Source organism: Carcharodon carcharias, chromosome 4 (genome assembly GCF_017639515.1).
Source record: "Carcharodon carcharias isolate sCarCar2 chromosome 4, sCarCar2.pri, whole genome shotgun sequence".
NCBI classification, from domain to species: Eukaryota; Metazoa; Chordata; class Chondrichthyes; order Lamniformes; family Lamnidae; genus Carcharodon; species Carcharodon carcharias.
In genome coordinates this window covers 158,682,422-158,701,133 of record NC_054470.1, presented here as the reverse complement: position 1 = coordinate 158,701,133, position 18,712 = coordinate 158,682,422, and the positions used below count along the sequence as shown (strand labels likewise).

The 18,712-nt window shown below is 43.2% G+C and overlaps 1 protein-coding gene across 3 annotated transcripts in view; it reads left to right on the top strand.

Annotated features, from left to right (window-relative positions):
- Positions 1-18,712, top strand: part of poc5 (POC5 centriolar protein homolog (Chlamydomonas)) — a 103,415-nt gene that overhangs the window by 21,096 nt on the left and 63,607 nt on the right. For all 3 annotated transcript variants that reach the window (XM_041186205.1, XM_041186204.1, XM_041186206.1), the window contains 2 exons: positions 1,881-1,988; positions 11,642-11,850. In XM_041186205.1, coding sequence (XP_041042139.1) covers positions 1,881-1,988; positions 11,642-11,850 — 317 coding nt within the window. The remainder of the gene's footprint in view (positions 1-1,880; positions 1,989-11,641; positions 11,851-18,712) is intronic.

Below are 18,712 nucleotides of genomic sequence, written 5' to 3'. Positions count from 1 at the left end.
TATGATTTTGTCTTTTTAACTACATAAACATTTTGTGTTTAGAATAGCAATAGTGTGTACCACAGTCTTATTACAGTGAATTCGCATGTAAATCATAAATGTCATCTTTAATGCTTGCAGCAGCAGATGAGTACCCACAACTGGACCATTAGCTTGACTGGGCCCATTTCCTACACATTTATGGCTTATCCAGAGTTCTGTCTTAATGCTGCTTAGTCAACATTGAGACTGTCCAAGCTGCTTTTGATAATGAATCATAAATTACAGTCTTGATCCCATCAGCCCTTTTTGTTTTCTCCTTCAATCTATCTGCTAAAGTGTCTTATCAGAATTGAGAATTGTTTCTGTTGACATTATAATTTTATGCTTCATCTTTACAGTTTAAATAGATATTTTCTCTGCAACTAGCTTTTAACTGAAATGTACCTGTCATAAATGTATGCTTTTAAATATCGTTCTCTATAAATTTACTAACCCATACAAAACAGAAATTTGCAATGCAACATTTTTGTTTGAACAATTGTTATACAACATGCTATATTGATTACTGTTTGTGCAGTAACAGCCTGATTATTATTTCACTTGCAATGTTTGTTCTTAATCTAATGTACTATTTTCAGAAAACAAATGTTAAGTTACAGTTGAACAGATACTGGCATCCATGGTGTGCTCAAATTAATACTTTTCATCGGAGTGTAGAAGTTATCATCAGACTGTCCAACCAAGAAAAGCATCAAAGCCAATCTTAGTTTTGGCCTCTCACAATATCTGCTTATGCACAATTCTAGGAGGAATTGCATGAATAGCCACGACTTGTATTTCTCCATCACTCATGGAGATGTTCAGGCCAATTCTTCATCCTCATTGTCCCTCCCCAAGCTGAGAATGTAAAATAGAACGCACTAATGATCAGGCTTGTGACCTGCCTCCATACTGCAGCCACTGCTTCTAGCTACCATTGGGAAAGTTCTCTGTGTATTTTCCATATTTCTTGGCTTCTTTGCTTCCCAGCCTGCTAATCGGGTAACCTATATATTTGGTTTGTCGGAGATTAATCACACCGAGGCATCATTTCGTCGTAGAAACCCCATTTATTACTTGTGTACAAGGGAGAACGATACAGCGAGAGTTATTGTAATCTCAAAGCAGAATTCTTGCTTAAAAGCATTTTACAACCAATCAGTAAATTTTGCACATCTCAATCTGCTTATTTACATATGTTAACTGACCAATCCATGTTTTAGTTGATTTTCATTCCCACCACAACAGGTGCGGTGCCTATGCACTTGGTTATCACAATTTTGATTACATTCGGCCTGAGAGAGAGAGACATGGAATGCCTCCAGGCCCATCCTTCTATAGTGGCCAGCCAAGATGCTATTGTTCAAGGTTGCAGTGTTTTTCTCTTAGGCTCAAGCATTTAATTCAATTGCTCCATTAACCCTTTCAAAACTGAGTGGGCCCCCGTATAGTTGTCTTTAGGCCACCACAGATTCTTGTCATCTCTACTTTCAAAATGAAAGGCAATGCTGCTTCTCTTCACCCACCCTGAAGTGTCTCCTTAGTTCTAGAAACGCGCACACAAATTCTTCAGTATCAAGGCCTTAAAATTGCAAGGCAAGAATAGAAAGACTTACATTTATATAGTGCTTTTTAGAATCACAGAACTTCTCATGTGCTTTACAGCCAACACTTTATTGTATAATAGGTTTTGCCTTATAAGGAACAGAAGGGAAATCTTGAATTCCACTACTTTGTCCCTTTTTTTAACATTATACTTGTGTTACATTCACTAAAATTCTACAATCACTTTTTTACTAAAAAGACTAGAGAATGCAAATTATCCATGAGAATTAACTGATGAATTTATGTTCAACCAGGCACGATATCAGAAAAAAGACATGAAAACCCTGTAAGACAGAAGACTGCAGACACAGTAATGACCCCAGACAAACTTGATTCAGCAACGGTAGAAAAACCACCAGAAGGTATAAATTCAAAGGAAAATTTTGCAGTGCTATGGGGAAAGAGCAGCAAAGTGGGGCTAATTGGATCGCTCTTTCAAGGATCTGCCACGTACTCTTGACTGACCTTCTCTTGTGCTGTGCTATATCATTCTGTAAGATGGAGTTCTGGTGTAGTACTTGAAATATTACTGTTGACTTGTTTGCAAAAATATAATTAACTTTGAGGCAGTGGAAGTTGAAGCTTATTTTGCACTCTCAAACGAAGGCTGTGGTAAACCTGTCACACTTTTAAAATATTTTGGCTGGTTCAAGACTTTTTTTATTTAAAAACTTGCACATTCAGTATTGTTTATTACTCCATAAGTTGCTATCACAAACTGATCATTTTGAATATTCTAAAGCCTGTAATTTGTTTTCCTTTAGTTATTTAACCCCCAAAATGCCTGGCAGAAAGTTGCAGATGTTAAACAGATGAGCTTTCAAAAGCTTTTATATACTCGCTATCTAGATACTACATCTATAAACAGATATGTCATTCCAAAGTAATTTATCACTTAATTTGTTCCTAAAGTGTTTTATTTATTCTACATTTATACTATTAGGATATAATAAGTGCAGCATAATATTGGTGAAGCCTTTTAGCCTCTATAGCCAGCTGTAGAATAACAGTCTGAGTAGGCAGGTCAAAATGACCTGTGCTTTATGGACATACGAACAAGGAGTAGGCCATTCGGTCCCTTGAGCTTACTCTGCCATTTAACAAGATTGTGGCTGATATGATAATGATCTCAAATCTGCATCCCACCTACTCCCTGATAACTTATTACCCCCTTGGTTACCAAGAATCTATCCACTTCTGCCTTAAAAATATTCAAAGACACTGCTTCCACCACCTTTTCAGGAAGAGAGTTCCAAAGACTCTCAACCCTCAGAGAAAATTTTGCCTCATCTTTGTTTTAAATGTTGGCCTCTTATTTTTAAACAGTGATCCCTAGTTCTAGATTCTCCCACAAGAGGAAACATCCTCTCCACACCCACTCTGTCAAGTCCCCTCAGGATCTTTTGTGTTTGAATCAAGTCGCCTCTTACTCTTCTAAGCTCCAGCAGATACAAGCCTAGCCTGTCCAACCTTTCCTCAAAAGACAGCCTACCCATTCCAAGTATTAGTCTGATAAACCTTCTCTGAACTGCTTCCAGCACATCTACACCCTTCCTTAAATAAGGTGACCAGTACTGTACACAGTATTTCAGATGTGATCTCACTAATGCTCTGTATAACTGAAGCATAACTCCCTACTTTTGTATTCAATTTCACTCGCAATAGATGATAACATTCTATGCGCTTTCTTAATTACTTGCCGTACTGCATATTAGCCTTTAGCAATGCATGCACTAAGACACCCAAATCTCTCTGCATCTCAGAGCTCTGCAATCTCCATTTAGATAATATGCTTCTCTTTTATTCTTTCTGCCAAAATGGACAATTTCACATTTTCCCACGTTATACTCCGTTTGTCAAATCTTTGACCACTCACTTAAGGATGCTACAAGGTGACATAAATAGGTTATGTCCTCTTCACAACTTACTTTCCTACCTATCTTTGTGTCATCAGCAAATATGGCAACCATCTCATCCATCTCTTCATCCAAGTCATTTATATAAATTGTAAACAGTTGAGGTCCCAGCACTGATCCCTGTGGCACTCCACTAGTTATCATGTCAGTGCCTCGGCCTTTTCAAAGTTCAATGATGGTAACGTAAGCAAACATTGCCATTCTGTGCAAGCAGCAACCTACAAACAGCACTGAGATAAATGGGTGTGTATACTTTAGTAATATTGATTGAGGGAGCAATGTTGGCCAGAACATTGGCAGAAGTCCAGCATCTCTTCAGATTGTGTAATAACATTTTTAATATGTAGCATTTTCACATTGATTTGATAATCTTTTCTCAGTATGATACATTCTGCAATTCAGCACTTCCTCTATACTGCCCTGGAATGTTAGCCTGTGCGCTCAGCTCCTGGTTTGGGGCTGAAAACTACAGCGTTGTCCAAGAGTGCTGCTAACTGAGCCAAGCTAATGATTGTAGGGTTACTGAATTTTCAGTAAAATTTTACAGTACTACCTTGCTGTGTGCTAAGTTTCTCAATATTGGAATCAAAAGTTGTTGGCTGCCTCTCCAAACATAGGAACAAAAACAGAATTACCTGGAAAAACTCAGCAGGTCTGGCAGCATCGGCGGAGAAGAAAAGAGTTGACGTTTCGAGTCCTCATGACCCTTCGACGGAACTTGAGTTTGAGTCCAAGAAAGAGTTGAAATATAAGCTGGTTTAAGGTGTGTGTGTGGGGGGCGGAGAGATAGAGAGAGAGGGAGGTTGGGGGGGTTTGTGGTTGTAGGGACAAACAAGCAGTGATAGAAGCAGATCATCAAAAGATGTCAACGACAATAGTACAAAAGAACACATAGGTGTTAAAGTTGGTGATATTATCTAAACGAATGTGCTAATTAAGAATGGATGGTAGGGCACTCAAGGTATAGCTCTAGTGGGGGGTTTTTTTTTAATAATGGAAATAGGTGGGAAAAGGAAAATCTTTATAATTTATTGGAAAAAAAAAAGGAAGGGGGAAACAGAAAGGGGGTGGGGATGGGGGAGGGAGCTCACGACCTAAAGTTGTTGAATTCAATATTCAGTCCGGAAGGCTGTAAAGTGCCTAGTCGGAAGATGAGGTGTTGTTCCTCCAGTTTGTGTTGGGCTTCACTGGAACAATGCAGCAAGCCAAGGACAGACATGTGGGCAAGAGAGCAGGGTGGAGTGTTAAAATGGCAAGTGACAGGGAGGTTTGGGTCATTCTTGCGGACAGACCGCAGGTGTTCTGCAAAGCGGTTGCCCAGTTTACGTTTGGTCTCTCCAATGTAGAGGAGACCACATTGGGAGCAACGAATGCAGTAGACTAAGAAGTTGGGGGAAATGCAAGTGAAATGCTGCTTCACTTGAAAGGAGTGTTTGGGTCCTTGGACGGTGAGGAGAGAGGAAGTGAAGGGGCAGGTGTTGCATCTTTTGCGTGGGCATGGGGTGGTGCCATAGGAGGGGGTTGAGGAGTAGGGGGTGATGGAGGAGTGGACCAGGGTGTCCCGGAGGGAGCGATCCCTACGGAATGCCGATAAGGGGGGTGAAGGGAAGATGTGTTTGGTGGTGGCATCATGCTGGAGTTGGCAGAAATGGCGGAGGATGATCCTTTGAATGCGGAGGCTGGTGGGGTGATAAGTGAGGACAAGGGGGACCCTATCATGTTTCTGGGAGGGAGGAGAAGGTGTGAGGGCGGATGCGCGGGAGATGGGCTGGACACGGTTGAGGGCCCTGTCAACGACCGTGGGTGGAAAACCTCGGTTAAGGAAGAAGGAGGACATGTCAGAGGAACCTCGAGGAGGCTGAGCGTCAACTCGCAGACACTTCCTCCTACCTCTCCCTGGACCATGACCCCACCACTGAACATCAAGCCATTGTTTCCAGGACTGTCACTGACCTCATCTCCTCTGGGGATCTCCCTCCCACAGCTTCCAACCTGATAGTCGCCCAACCTCGGACGGCCCGCTTCTATCTCCTACCCAAAATCCACAAACAGAACTGCCCCGGTAGACCGATCGTCTCAGCTTGCTCCTGCCCCACAGAACTCATTTCTCATTATCTTGACTCCCTTCTCTCTCCCCTTGTCCAGTCCCTTTCCACCTACATCCGTGATTCCTCTGACACCTTACGTCACATCAACAATTTCCAGTTCCCTGGCCCCAACCGCTTCCTCTTCACCATGGACGTCCAATCCCTCTACACCTCCATCCCCCACCAGGATGGTCTGAGGGCCCTTAGCTTCTTCCTCGAACAGAGGCCCGAACAATCCCCATCCACCACTACTCTCCTCCGTCTGGCTGAACTTGTTCTCACGCTGAACAATTTCTCCTTCAACTCCTCTCACTTCCTCCAAATAAAAGGTGTGGCTATGGGTACCCGCATGGGCCCCAGCTATGCCTGTCTCTTTATGGGGTATGTGGAACATTCCTTGTTGCAGTCCTACTCCGGCCCCCTTCCACAACTCTTTCTCCGTTACATCCATGATTACTTCGGTGCCGCTTCATGCTCTCGTCGGGACTTGGAAAAATTTATTAATTTTGCTTCCAATCTCCACCCCTCCATCATTTTCACGTGGTCCATCTCTGACACTTCCCTTCCTTGACCTCTCTGTCTCAATCTCTGGTGATAGACTGTCCACCAATATCCATTACAAACCCACCGACTCCCACAGCTATCTCGACTACAGCTCCTCACACCCCGCTTCCTGTAAGGACTCCATCCCATTCTCTCAGTTCCTTCGCCTCCGTCGCATCTGTTCCAATGATGCTACATTCAAAAACAGTTCCTCTGACATGTCCTCCTTCTTCCTTAACCGAGGTTTTCCACCCACGGTCGTCGACAGGGCCCTCAACCGTGTCCGGCCCATCTCCCGCGCATCCGCCCTCACGCCTTCTCCTCCCTCCCAGAAACATGATAGGGTCCCCCTTGTCCTCACTTATCACCCCACCAGCCTCCGCATTCAAAGGATCATCCTCCGCCATTTCCGCCAACTCCAGCATGATGCCACCACCAAACACATCTTCCCTTCACCACCCTTATCGGCATTCCGTAGGGATCGCTCCCTCCGGGACACCCTGGTCCACTCCTCCATCACCCCCTACTCCTCAACCCCCTCCTATGGCACAACCCCATGCCCACGCAAAAGATGCAACACCTGCCCCTTCACTTCCTCTCTCCTCACCGTCCAAGGACCTAAACACTCCTTTCAGGTGAAGCAGCATTTCACTTGCATTTCCCCCAACTTCTTAGTCTACTGCATTCGTTGCTCCCAATGTGGTCTCCTCTACATTGGAGAGACCAAACGTAAACTGGGCGACCACTTTGCAGAACACCTGCGGTCTGTCCGCAAGAATGACCCAAACCTCCCTGTCGCTTGCCATTTTAACACTCCACCCTGCTCTCTTGCCCACATGTCTGTCCTTGGCTTGCTGCATTGTTCCAGTGAAGCCCAACGCAAACTGGAGGAACAACACCTCATCTTCCGACTAGGGACTTTACAGCCTTCCGGACTGAATATTGAATTCAACAACTTTAGGTCGTGAGCTCCCTCCCCCATCCCCACCCCCTTTCTGTTTCCCCCTTCCTTTTTTTTCCAATAAATTATAAAGATTTTCCTTTTCCCTCCTATTTCCATTATTTAAAAAAAAAACCCCACTAGAGCTATACCTTGAGTGCCCTACCATCCATTCTTAATTAGCACATTCGTTTAGATAATATCACCAACTTTAACTTTAACACCTATGTGTTCTATTGTACTATTGTCGTTGACATCTTTTGATGATCTGCTTCTATCACTGCTTGTTTGTCCCTACAACCACACCACCTCCCCCCCCCCAACCTCTCTCTCTCTCTATCTCTCTGCCCCCCACACACACACCTTAAACCAGCTTATATTTCAACTCTTTCTTGGACTCGAACTCAAGTTCAGTCGAAGGGTCATGAGGACTCGGAACGTCAACTCTTTTCTTCTCCGCCGATGCTGCCAGACCTGCTGAGTTTTTCCAGGTAATTCTGTTTTTGTTTTGGATTTCCAGCATCCGCAGTTTTTTTGTTTTTATCTCCAAACATAGTGCTGTTTTGAAAGTAGGAATCTGAAAATAATGCATCCATAAATGGATCTTAAAAACAGTGAACTGTTCATCAATGGCTGCTGGGATAAACTTTTCCATTGTAAGACATGTTCTGTGTTTGTTTCCAGGGACACAACTTGCTGAAAAGATATATGGCAGAGCTCAAAATGCATCCATTTTTTACTGCTGCAGATATGGGAAGCAGATATGCTTCAACATAATCAGCCAAGTGTAAATTTGAGCATTATAGTAAATGCTTTGAGAGACTACTGACTTGTGCCTGCAACACTTCCATTGCACTGACTGGGTGTCCTCTGGGCTTCCCAGGACTTTGACCACTGCTAATGCCAAAGTTAAAAGTTTTAAATGGAATAGCTTTTAGTTTTATATCATTTTTTTGTCACTATGTCCAAATTCTTCCAATCAATTCATCAAGCTAATTTCCTTAGACTGGATCCAGGCAAATGTTTATTTTCTCCTCTAGTCCCCACTGATGCCCATCACTTGATTGAGAATGTTCATTGACCTGTTGCTTTCATTTTTTTCCCTCACCCTCACCTGATTCAACCCTACATAATCAGTTGAGAATATTGGTGGACGAAGAGGCTTTACTCCGAATAGATTGGAAGACCTGCTCAACTCTGTCCACAACCTGTTAAATTGTGGTATTTAGCACACAGTAGCCATCTGTTGTAGTTTTTCTAGCTTGGGGTCTAATTCTCTGGTAACCTGTGATGTTCTTCTCATACCCTTCACTCCCCATTGAACAAGAATTGGTGTTTTCGTTTGGTGAGAAAGGGATCAGGGATGCGTCAGGCCTTCACCTTACAGATTGTAATGGTTTGCCTTTCTGATGATGACTCAGTGCTTCATGAATATCCAGTTTTGGGCTGTTGACTATTCAGAATTAGTTGCACTCACCATGCCTGCTGGAAGATATTGTTACTATGAAGGAAAGCTTCGTTTTCACAAGGAGTGAACACTGAGTCCTTCCATTTCGATCATGTACAGATGTCTGAAACAGGTAGATTAGTGAAGTCAGGTGGGCTATTCCCTTGTATTGGTTCCTTTGAGAGCTGCTGCAAGCCCAGTTTGATAGCCATGTTCTTTAGAGCTTGTTGGTGGTGGGTATTGAAGTCTCCTACCCAAAGTGAATTGTATGTCCTTGTGCCCCTGCCTTTTTCAATTGGTGTTCAATATGAAGGAATATTAATTCATCACTTGAGAATGGTGGCAATCAGCAAAAGTTTTGACCTGATTCCATGAGTCTTCATGGGGCCTGAGTGCTCTGTTGAGGACTCCAAGTGTTAAATCTACCCAGCTGTATACCGGTGTGCCCCACTCATAGATCTATTCTGTCAGTGGGTTAGGACATATTCGTAGATGGGGATAGAGGTTGGGATGTTAACTGATAGATATGACTGAAAATTCTTAAGTCAGACCCATTTTAATTTTCTGTGGGGCTGCTCTCCCAACATTGGCACCAGTTTCTAGGCGTTACTGAGTAGCAGTAGGCTTGAATTGATTGAGATAAAAACAAAAAACTGCGGATGCTGGAAATCCAAAACAAAAACAGAATTACCTGGAAAAACTCGGCAGGTCTGGCAGCATCGGCGGAGAAGAAAAGAGTTGAAGGGTCATGAGGACTCGAAACGTCAACTCTTTTCTTCTCCGCCGATGCTGCCAGACCTGCTGAGTTTTTCCAGGTAATTCTGTTTTTGTTTTGAATTGACTGAGCCTTGGCCTAATCTATGTCTAAGTTGCTGATATTTTTGTTCTGTAACAATTTGTTTTGTGACCTAAGTCACTTGCTTAGGCTATTTCAGGGAGATTGTGTCAACTTGCATATTGTTGAACTTAGCAGTCTGGTCTACTACATATGACTAAATGGGGATGGCAGATTTTCCTCTGAATCAGCTGAGATTTTTTTATGACAATCTAGCAACTTTATCACTTTTCCTGGGTGTTAGACTTCAACTTACTAGATGTATTAAACTGAATTTTGCAAATTGCTGTATTTTGAGATTTTAACCATACCATTTAGGGTAAATCTAAACAGTTCTCTGCTTTCTGGAAGCTTTTTCTTTTGGCAACCTTTGCTTTTGTGGTGGCCATGCAAGCTGACATTGTAGATTAATCCCTTTCCTTGGACCCATCTCACTGCCTTTCAAAACAACTGACATCACTTCCCTCCAAAAAAAAAACTAGCATCAATTCTTTTGTCTTTGCAAGCCTCCAACAAATCTCCACCCTTGCCTTCCTCTATTGCTGACAGCCAAATCTTTGCCCACCTCCTGGAACTCCAGGCTTGAATCTCTCCAACTGGGTTTCCCCTGCCTCACAGCATCAGAGGAAGTTTAACTAAAGCTGTTCTCAATGTCTGTCTGATTGACTAACTGTGGTGCACTTTTCTCCACCTTGACTTCCTGACCCCTACAGCCATTGGTATAGTTGACCACAACATCCTTTTTCAGACATTTCTCTTTCTCCATTTTCTAGCTTGATAGCACTGTCTTGTTATCCAAATTGGGTCAATGCAGGAGTCCCTTAAACAAAAAAGAAATGACATATGGCCAGGTAATCTGTTGTTGGTGGTTTTGATTAAGGATGGGATGCTGGCCTAGGTACTGGAGAACTCCCTGCTCTTAAATAGCATCCTCCTGCACAAACAGGTGGAACCTCTAACATTTTATTTGAAATTGGCACACCTGACAATACACAGCAGTATCATCCAGTTCTGAACTACTCCAACAATTTCTTAACACTACTTTCTTTTCAAGAAAGGAATACTATTGAAAGTTAGTTATTTTATTCTTGTATAATACTAGTATCGGGACGGTAAGAGGTGAACTCCGTGGAATTTGACCTTTTTTGACTAGCAGTCCTCTCTTTCAATGCTCCTAAAGTTAAATGCTAGAACACACTTTGTTTGCTAATGTATTTTGCTCACATTTAAATTTGCTAGAAAAATAGCATTGTTATATAGTCTGAGTTTAACTCAATCAGTTTTGTACATGTCCTGTAGAACTTTATAACACGTCCTTGTCATCATTGCACCAGCTCCATGCAGACAGTATGTAAATTCCAACTCATAAAGTGCCAATCTGCCTATGGCAAGTATATTATAAATTATTAAAATATTTTGAGCAGCAAGATTGCGATAGCATAATAGCCTTGTTACCAGAGATTAAAGAAACAAGAAAGATTTGTATATAATCAGCAGGAGGGTTGAAATCTATCCAAAAGGGATGGATGAGTTTGTTAGGCCTAAACATTTCTGTTCCCAACTCTTCTAGTGTCCTTGGGATTGTGATCAACAAGAGTGTGACTTCCTCCAGTAGTACATTTGCAGTATGGCACCTGTTGATTAAAACCATATTGTTGTTGTTTCAGTATGTTTATTGGAAATTTGAAATTGGTCAAATCTCAGTTTGATTGCTTCATAGGAACTAATTCAAGTGAAGCAGAATTGTCTTTTATCTTGGTTATGATGACCTGTATTGTATTATGATGTCAAAGTTCAGTATTTTACATATATATATATATATATATATATATATAATATATATATATATAGCATCTATTATGATGTGTTTAGCACTTATGATGTCACTGTATTTATAAAATGCAAACTTATACAGTGGGATTCTCTAGAGATGAGGCATCCCCAATGAAGTTTTTTTTCGTAGACTGTATATTCCTTTTATATGTGAGGTTGAACTAATACTTCCCGGTGGAAATGTAGTGTCATTATTTACTGTTTGAATCTTGTAATGAATAGGTTTGATGTTATTTGGAAACTTCAATTTTGATGGAGCGGTCATTTTAAGGACTAATAGTTATGCATGGCACCCAGTTTATTATCCAATTTTATTACTTTAGGTATATTTTTTCAGTTTTAACAGATTTAGATAGGTTTGAAATACAGATCATCCGTTGAACATTCATAACTTTCCTTGTTTCCATTTTGCAGAACAGGAAGTTCCCCACAGGACACCTATTTCATTTCTCTCAAATACAGGTTTGGCTGTTGGACCACTTGATTTTTCCGAAAGACTCCCGTCACATTTGCCAGTTTCTAGAAAACCTGAAATGTCTAACCCTGTATGTCAGTTACCTATTCCAGCTGAGAACCTGGACAGGGTAGAAAATATACTCAACACTGCTAGTGACCACCTCAAGGTCAGTATAGTTGATTTTAAAGAGAGAGCCTCATTATTGGCAACATACTCAATGATTAGTTGATTATGGAAGAATTATAATTAGCTGAAAATAGTTAAATCATTTTTAATGTGTTGACATTGAGTGAATTGAAGGAATTACTCAGCCATGTGAGAAGGCTGCATTATTGATTGTTAGCACAAAGGTGCTTCAATAAGCCTTTTATAAATTGCATCTTATTGCAACTTGTTTCCAGTGCTCATTATATTCTACAATCCCATACCAAATTGGTAATGCTCACTAGTCAAACAACTAAACTCAGTAAGGGAAGGTTGGTACTAATTTGGTGTAATGATGTAATTTTTTAAAAGGTGCTGATGAGGAATCACTTTTAAAACAAATCTTTAGTTTTAAAAGGATTTTGTTGATTGATTGGACTGTCCTAAAAAAATGTGTACATATCTTTAACTTTTTAATGTTGTTTGAAATTATATAATTCCCATTTAATCGGAAAAGTGAAAAGACATAATCTTAAAGATATATATTAGTATATCATGACTGATCATCTAGCTCAAGTACACCTTGCACTATTTCCATTTTTCTCTTTTTCTCCAAAAACCTATTGATCTGTCTTGAACATATTCAACAACTGAGCATTCACAGCTCTCTAAATATAGACAGTTACATAGATTCTTCATTGCTTTCCACTTACCTCCTGATGTTAGATGAGGTGTTTACCAAAATTTGCTTTCACAACTATATTTCCCTCCTCAGCTACTGTCTCTATCTCCGATTTACCCCACATGAATTCCAACTGGGGTTCTGTTCCTCATGTTTCCAATCCACCCAGGATTACAGCTATCTCCAGGATGTACAACGTTCCTCGAACTGCTGTTCTCTGCACCTGAGATCCACACTCAGTGCCACATGCCACCATATGCACTCGACCTCTCTCTCTCTCTCTCTCTCTCTCTCTCTCCAGCAGCACCACCTCACCTTACATCAAAGCTACCTTTGTCCCCAGTTTCATTTTATTCTTCGTCTTGTCGGTTGCTACAATGAGAAACCTTTTTTTTCTTCCTTTCAGGTGTTAAGAAACACAAGTTCCAACAACTTATTGATACTTGTGATCCTCCACCCCTCTGACCCCAACCCTTCTTCTAATCCCAGCCCTTGCTGTGTGTTCACTATAGACCCTCCCCTCTCTGCTGAATGTTCTATAATCAGCAAAGGACTCTGTTTCATTGCCTTGCGCCCTCACCTCAATGCATTTCAGGCTCGGCACAATGCTGAACTCTTCTTCCTTTGCTTTCACCTCTGTGCTCACTTCTTTAGGTAGGAGCCCTCACCCCATTCAATGGATCCTTTCACCTGCCTCCAGTATTCTCCCTCTACCTGGACCCCTACCTCTGGCCTCTTACCTGCTCAAGAGCAGATTTCATTGAGAACTGTCGGTGTGACATCAGCCATCTTAATTTCTCTGCTCCTCTCACCCACTCCAGCCTGTCTCTTTCTGAACTTGCACTCCATTCTCTCTGATCCAAACCTGGCAACAAGGGCGGTGCTGTTGTTACCTGGCATACTGACCTCTACCTTGCAGAGGCTGACTGCCAACTTTCAGACACTTCTTCCTACCTCCCCCTGGACCTTGACCCCAACACCGTACATCAAGCCATTGTTTCCAGGACTGCCACTGACCTCGTCTCCTTTGGAGATCTTCCCTGCACAACTCCCAACTTCATAGTCTCCAAACCCCGCACAGCCCGCTTCTACACCCTTCCCAAAATCCATAAACAGGACTGTCCTAGTAGATCCATCATGTCAACCTGTTCCTGCCCCACGGAACTTATTTCTTCCTATCTTGACTCTATTCTCTCTTCCCTTGTCCAGTCTCTTCCCACCTGCATTCATGGTTCCTCTTACACCCTACGTCATATCAACAATTTCCAGTTTCTTGGACCTGCCTCCTTTTCACTATGGACACCCAGTCCTTCTACACCTCCCTCCCCACCAGGAAGGTCTGAGGGCCCCTCGCTTCATCCTTGAACAGAGGCGCGAACGATCCACATCCACCACTCTGCCTGGTTGAACTTGTTCTTTCACTGAACAACTTTTTTCTTTAACTTGTGTCTCTTTCTCCAAATAAAATGTGTAGTTATGGGTACCTGCATGGGCCCTAGTCATGCCTGTCTTTTTGTGGGGTATGTGGAACATTCCTTGTTCCAACCCTTCTTCTAATCCCAGCCCTTGCTGTGTGTTCACTGTAGACCCTCCCCTCTCCGCTGAATGTTCTGTAATCAACAAAGGACTCCGTTTCATTGCCTTGTGCCATCACCTCAATGCATTTCAGGCTCGGCACAATGCTGAACTCTTCTTCCTTTGCCTTCACCTCAGGCCCCCCCTTTTTTCCTTTTGGAACGTCGATGACTGTGTCAGTGCCACCTCATGTTCTCATCTGAGCCTGGAAACATTCCTTGGTTCCTGCTTCCAATTTCCACCCCTCCCTCACTTTCATGTGGTCCATCTCCGACTCTTCCTTAACCTCTCTGTCTCCATTTCTGGTGATAGATTGTCTACTAATATTCATTACAGGCCCACCAACTCCCACAGCTACCTCGACTACAGCTCACACCCAGCATCCTGTAAGGACTCCATCCCATTCTCCCAGTTCCTCTGCCTCCATCACATCTGTTCCAGTGATGCTACTTTCCAAACGGCGTTTCTGATATGCCTTCCTTTTCCTTAACCGAGGGTTCCCCCCACCTCCCACTCCTGTGGTTGACAGGGCTGTCCTCACCCATTCCCCTCCCTCCCAGAACCATGATAGGATCTCCCTTGTCTTCAGTTTTCACCCCACCAGCCTCCACATTCAAAGGATCATCCTCTGCCATTTCTGCCAACTCCAGCATGATGCCAACACCAAGCACAACTGCGCCCCCGCCCCAGTCAGCATTCGGTAAGGATCATTCCCTCCGTGATACCCAGGTCTACTCCTTCATCACTCCCAACTCCTCATCCCCTCCCCATGGTGCTTCACTTGCACCTCCTTCAATTTGGTCTCCTGTATTCGCTGCTCCCATGTGGTCTCTACACTGGGGAGACTAAATGCAGACTGGGTGACTGCTTTGCAGAACATCTTTGCTCAGTCCGCAACCATGACCCAGACCTTCCTGTCATTTGCCATTTCAACACACCATCTTGCTCTTGTGCCCACAAGTCTGTCCTTGGCCTGCTGCAATGTTCCAGTGAAGCTCAATACAATCTGGGGGAACAGCACTTCATCTTCCGATTAGGCTCTTTACAGCCTTCCGTACTTAACGTTGAGTTCGACAACTTCAGACCATGAGTGTTCTCTCCTCCATCTTTACCCCTGTTTTAATCCGATTTTTAAAAATTTATTTATTAATTAATTTAATTTAAAAAATGTTATCCCTTTTCCCCTAACCCCACTACCACCACCACCACCACTACTTCAGGGCCATCTGTAACTTGTTTCTATGTTGTTCTTTCGCAGAGCACTGACCCTTGTTCGGCTATCAACGCATTCTGCTATCTTATCTTTATGCGATTACCAGCACCTTCTTTAGTCTTTAACACTACCATTAAAGCTCCTTTTATCCTGTGTCCATAACATCGTTGTCAAATTTGTCCTTAGCTCCCACCTATCTTTGACCTTCTATTTTGCTTCCCACCTCCTCCTAAACAGTATAAAATCCAACACATTTCTACTTCGCTTTAACTCCGAAGATGTGTCATACGAGCGTGAAACGTTAACTCTGTTTCTCTCTCCACAGATGCTGCCAGACCTGCTGTGTTTTTCCAGCACTTTCTGTTTTTATTGCAAAGATTCACAACCCTGTTGAATGAAAAAGATTTTCCATTGCTCAGTCCTAAATAACAAACTCTTTATTCATCCCTGGGTATATCCTGTCCCACCAGCAGGACAGACTCAGCAGAGGTGGTGGCACAGGGGTATGCAATCGGTAGGGAGTTGCCCTGGGAGTGCTCAACATCGGCTCCGGACCCCATGATGTTTCATGGCATCAGGTCAAACATGGACAAGGAAACCTCCTGTTGATTACTGCGTCGTGCCCTCCCTCAGCTGATGAATCAGTACTCCTCTATGTTGAACACCACTTGGAGGCAGCACTGAGGGTGGCAAGGATGCAGTATGTACTCTGCATGGGGGACTTAAATGTCCATCACCAAGAGTGGCTTGGTAGCACCACTACTGACCGAGCTGGCCGAATCCTAAATGACATAGCTGCTGGACTGGGTCTGCAGCAGGTGGTGAGGGAACCAACAAGAGGTAAAAACATACTTGAACTCATTCTCACCAACCTGCCTGCCACAGATGCATCTCTCTATGACAATATCAGTAGGTGTGACCATCGCACAGTCATTGAGGAGACGAAGTCCTGTCTTCACGTTGAAGATACGCTCCATCAGGTTGTGTAGCACTACCACTGTGCTAAATGGGATAGATTTCGAACAGATCTAGCAACTCGAGACTGGGCATCCATGAGGCATTGTGGGCCCATCAGCGGCAGCAGAATTGCACTCGAACACGATCTGTAAACTCATGGCCCGGCATATCCCCCACTCTACCATTACCATCAAGCCATGGGATCAGCCCTGGTTCAATGAAGAATGCAGGAGGACATGCCAGGAGCAGCACCAGGCATACCTAAAAATGAGGTGTCAACCTGGTGAAGCTATAACACAGGACTACTTGCATGCCAAACAGCATAAGCAGCAAGTGATAGAACTAAGCGATCCCACAACCAACGGATCAGATCTAAGCTCTGCAGTCTTGCCACATCCAGTCATGAATGATAGTGGGCAATTAAACAACTCACTGGAGAAGGAAGCTCCACAAATATCCCCATCATCAATGATGGGGGAACCCAACACATCGGTGCAAAAGATAAGGCTGAAGCGTTTGCTACAATCTTCAGCCAGAAGTGCCGAGTGAATGACCCATCTCAGTCTCCGGAGGGCCCCAGCATCTCATGCTAGTCTTCAGTCAATTCGATTCACTCCACATGATATCAAGAAATAGCTGAAGGCAAAGGCAATGGGCCCTGACAATATTCTGGCAACAGTACTGAAGACTTGTGCTCCAGAACTTGCCATGGCCCTAGGCAAGCTGTTTCAGTAATAGCTACAACACAAACATCTAACCGGCTATGTGGAAAATTGCCCAGGTATGTCCTGTACACAGAGCAGGACAGATCCAACCCGGCAATTACCGCCTCATCATTAAAGTGATGGAAGGGGTCATCAACAACACTATCAAGTGGCACTTGCTTAGCAATAACCTGCTCACTGAAGCTCAGTTTGGGTTCCGCCAGAGCCATTCGGCTCCTGAGTTCATTACAGCCTTGGTTCAAAAGTGAATAAAACAACTGAACCCTTGAGGTGAAGTGAGAGTGACTGCCCTTGACATCACAGCCGCATTTGACCAAGTATGGCATCAAGGAGCCCATACAAAACTGGATTCAATGGGAATCGGGGAGAAAACTCTCCACTGGTTGGAGTCATAGCTAGCAGAAAGGAAGATGGTTATGGTTGTTGGAGGTCAGTCACCTCAGCTCCAGGACATAAGAACATAAGACGTCACGTCGGAGCAGAAGTGGGCCGTTCTGCCCATCGAGTCTGCTCCACCATTCAGTGAGATCATGGCTGACCTGAGGATCCTCAACTCCACTTTCCTGCCTTTTTCCCATAACCCTTGATTCCCTTACTGATTAAACATCTGTCTCTCTCAGCCATGAATATACTTAACGACCCAGCCTCTCCAGCCCTCTGCGGTAAAGAATTCCACAGATTCACTACCCCCTGAGAGAAGAAATTCCTCCTCATCGTTGTTTTAAATGGGCGTTCCCTTACTCTGAGATTATGCCCTCTGGTCCTAGACTCTGCCACAAGGGGGATAACCTCTCAGCAGCTACCCTATCAAGCTCCCTAAGAATCTTATATATTTCAATAAGGTTGCCTTTCGTTCTTCTAAATTCCACTGAGTACAGCCCCAACCTACTCAACCTCTCCTCATAAGAAAATCGCTCCATTATCAGGAGCAACCTGGTGAACCTTCTTTGGACTGCCTCCAATGCCAGTATATCTTTCCTTAGATAAGGGGACCAAAATTGTTCACAGTATTTTAGATGTGGTCTAACTAGTGCCTTGTATAGTTTTAGCAAGACTTCCCTAATTTTATACTCCATTCCCTTTGAAATAAAGGCCAACATTCCATTTGTCTTCCCTATTACCTGTTGAATTTGTATGTTAGCTTTTTAGGATTCATGCACAAGGACTGCCAAATCCCTCTGTTCTGCAGCCTTCTGCTGTCTTTCTCCATTTAAATAATATTCAGCTCCTCAGTTCTTCCTGCCAAAGTACATAACCTCACACTTTCCCACATTATATTCCATCTGCCAAGCTTTGCCCACTCATTTAACCTGTCTACATCCCTCTGTAGACTCCTTGTGTCATCCTCACCACTTGCCTTCCCATCTATTTTTGTGTCATCTGCAAACTTGGCAATAGTTCATTCCCCTCATCCATGTCATTAATATATATTGTAAATAATTGAGGCCCCAGCACTGATCCCTGTGGCACTCCATTAGTTACAGTTCACTGCAGGAGTTCCTCAGGGTAGTGTCCTCAGCCCAACCATCTTCAGCTGCTTCATCAATGATCTTCCTTCCATCGTAAGGTCAGAAGGAGTGCAGAGGGAACAATTGGAATTTGAATTCAACATTCAGTGTGAACCTCTTGCATCTGCTGCGAGTTTGTGGGGGGCAATAGCACCATCTTAACCAATCACAGTATTGCTATTATTGCTGCAATTACCTAAGTACATTTAATTTCCAGTACATTG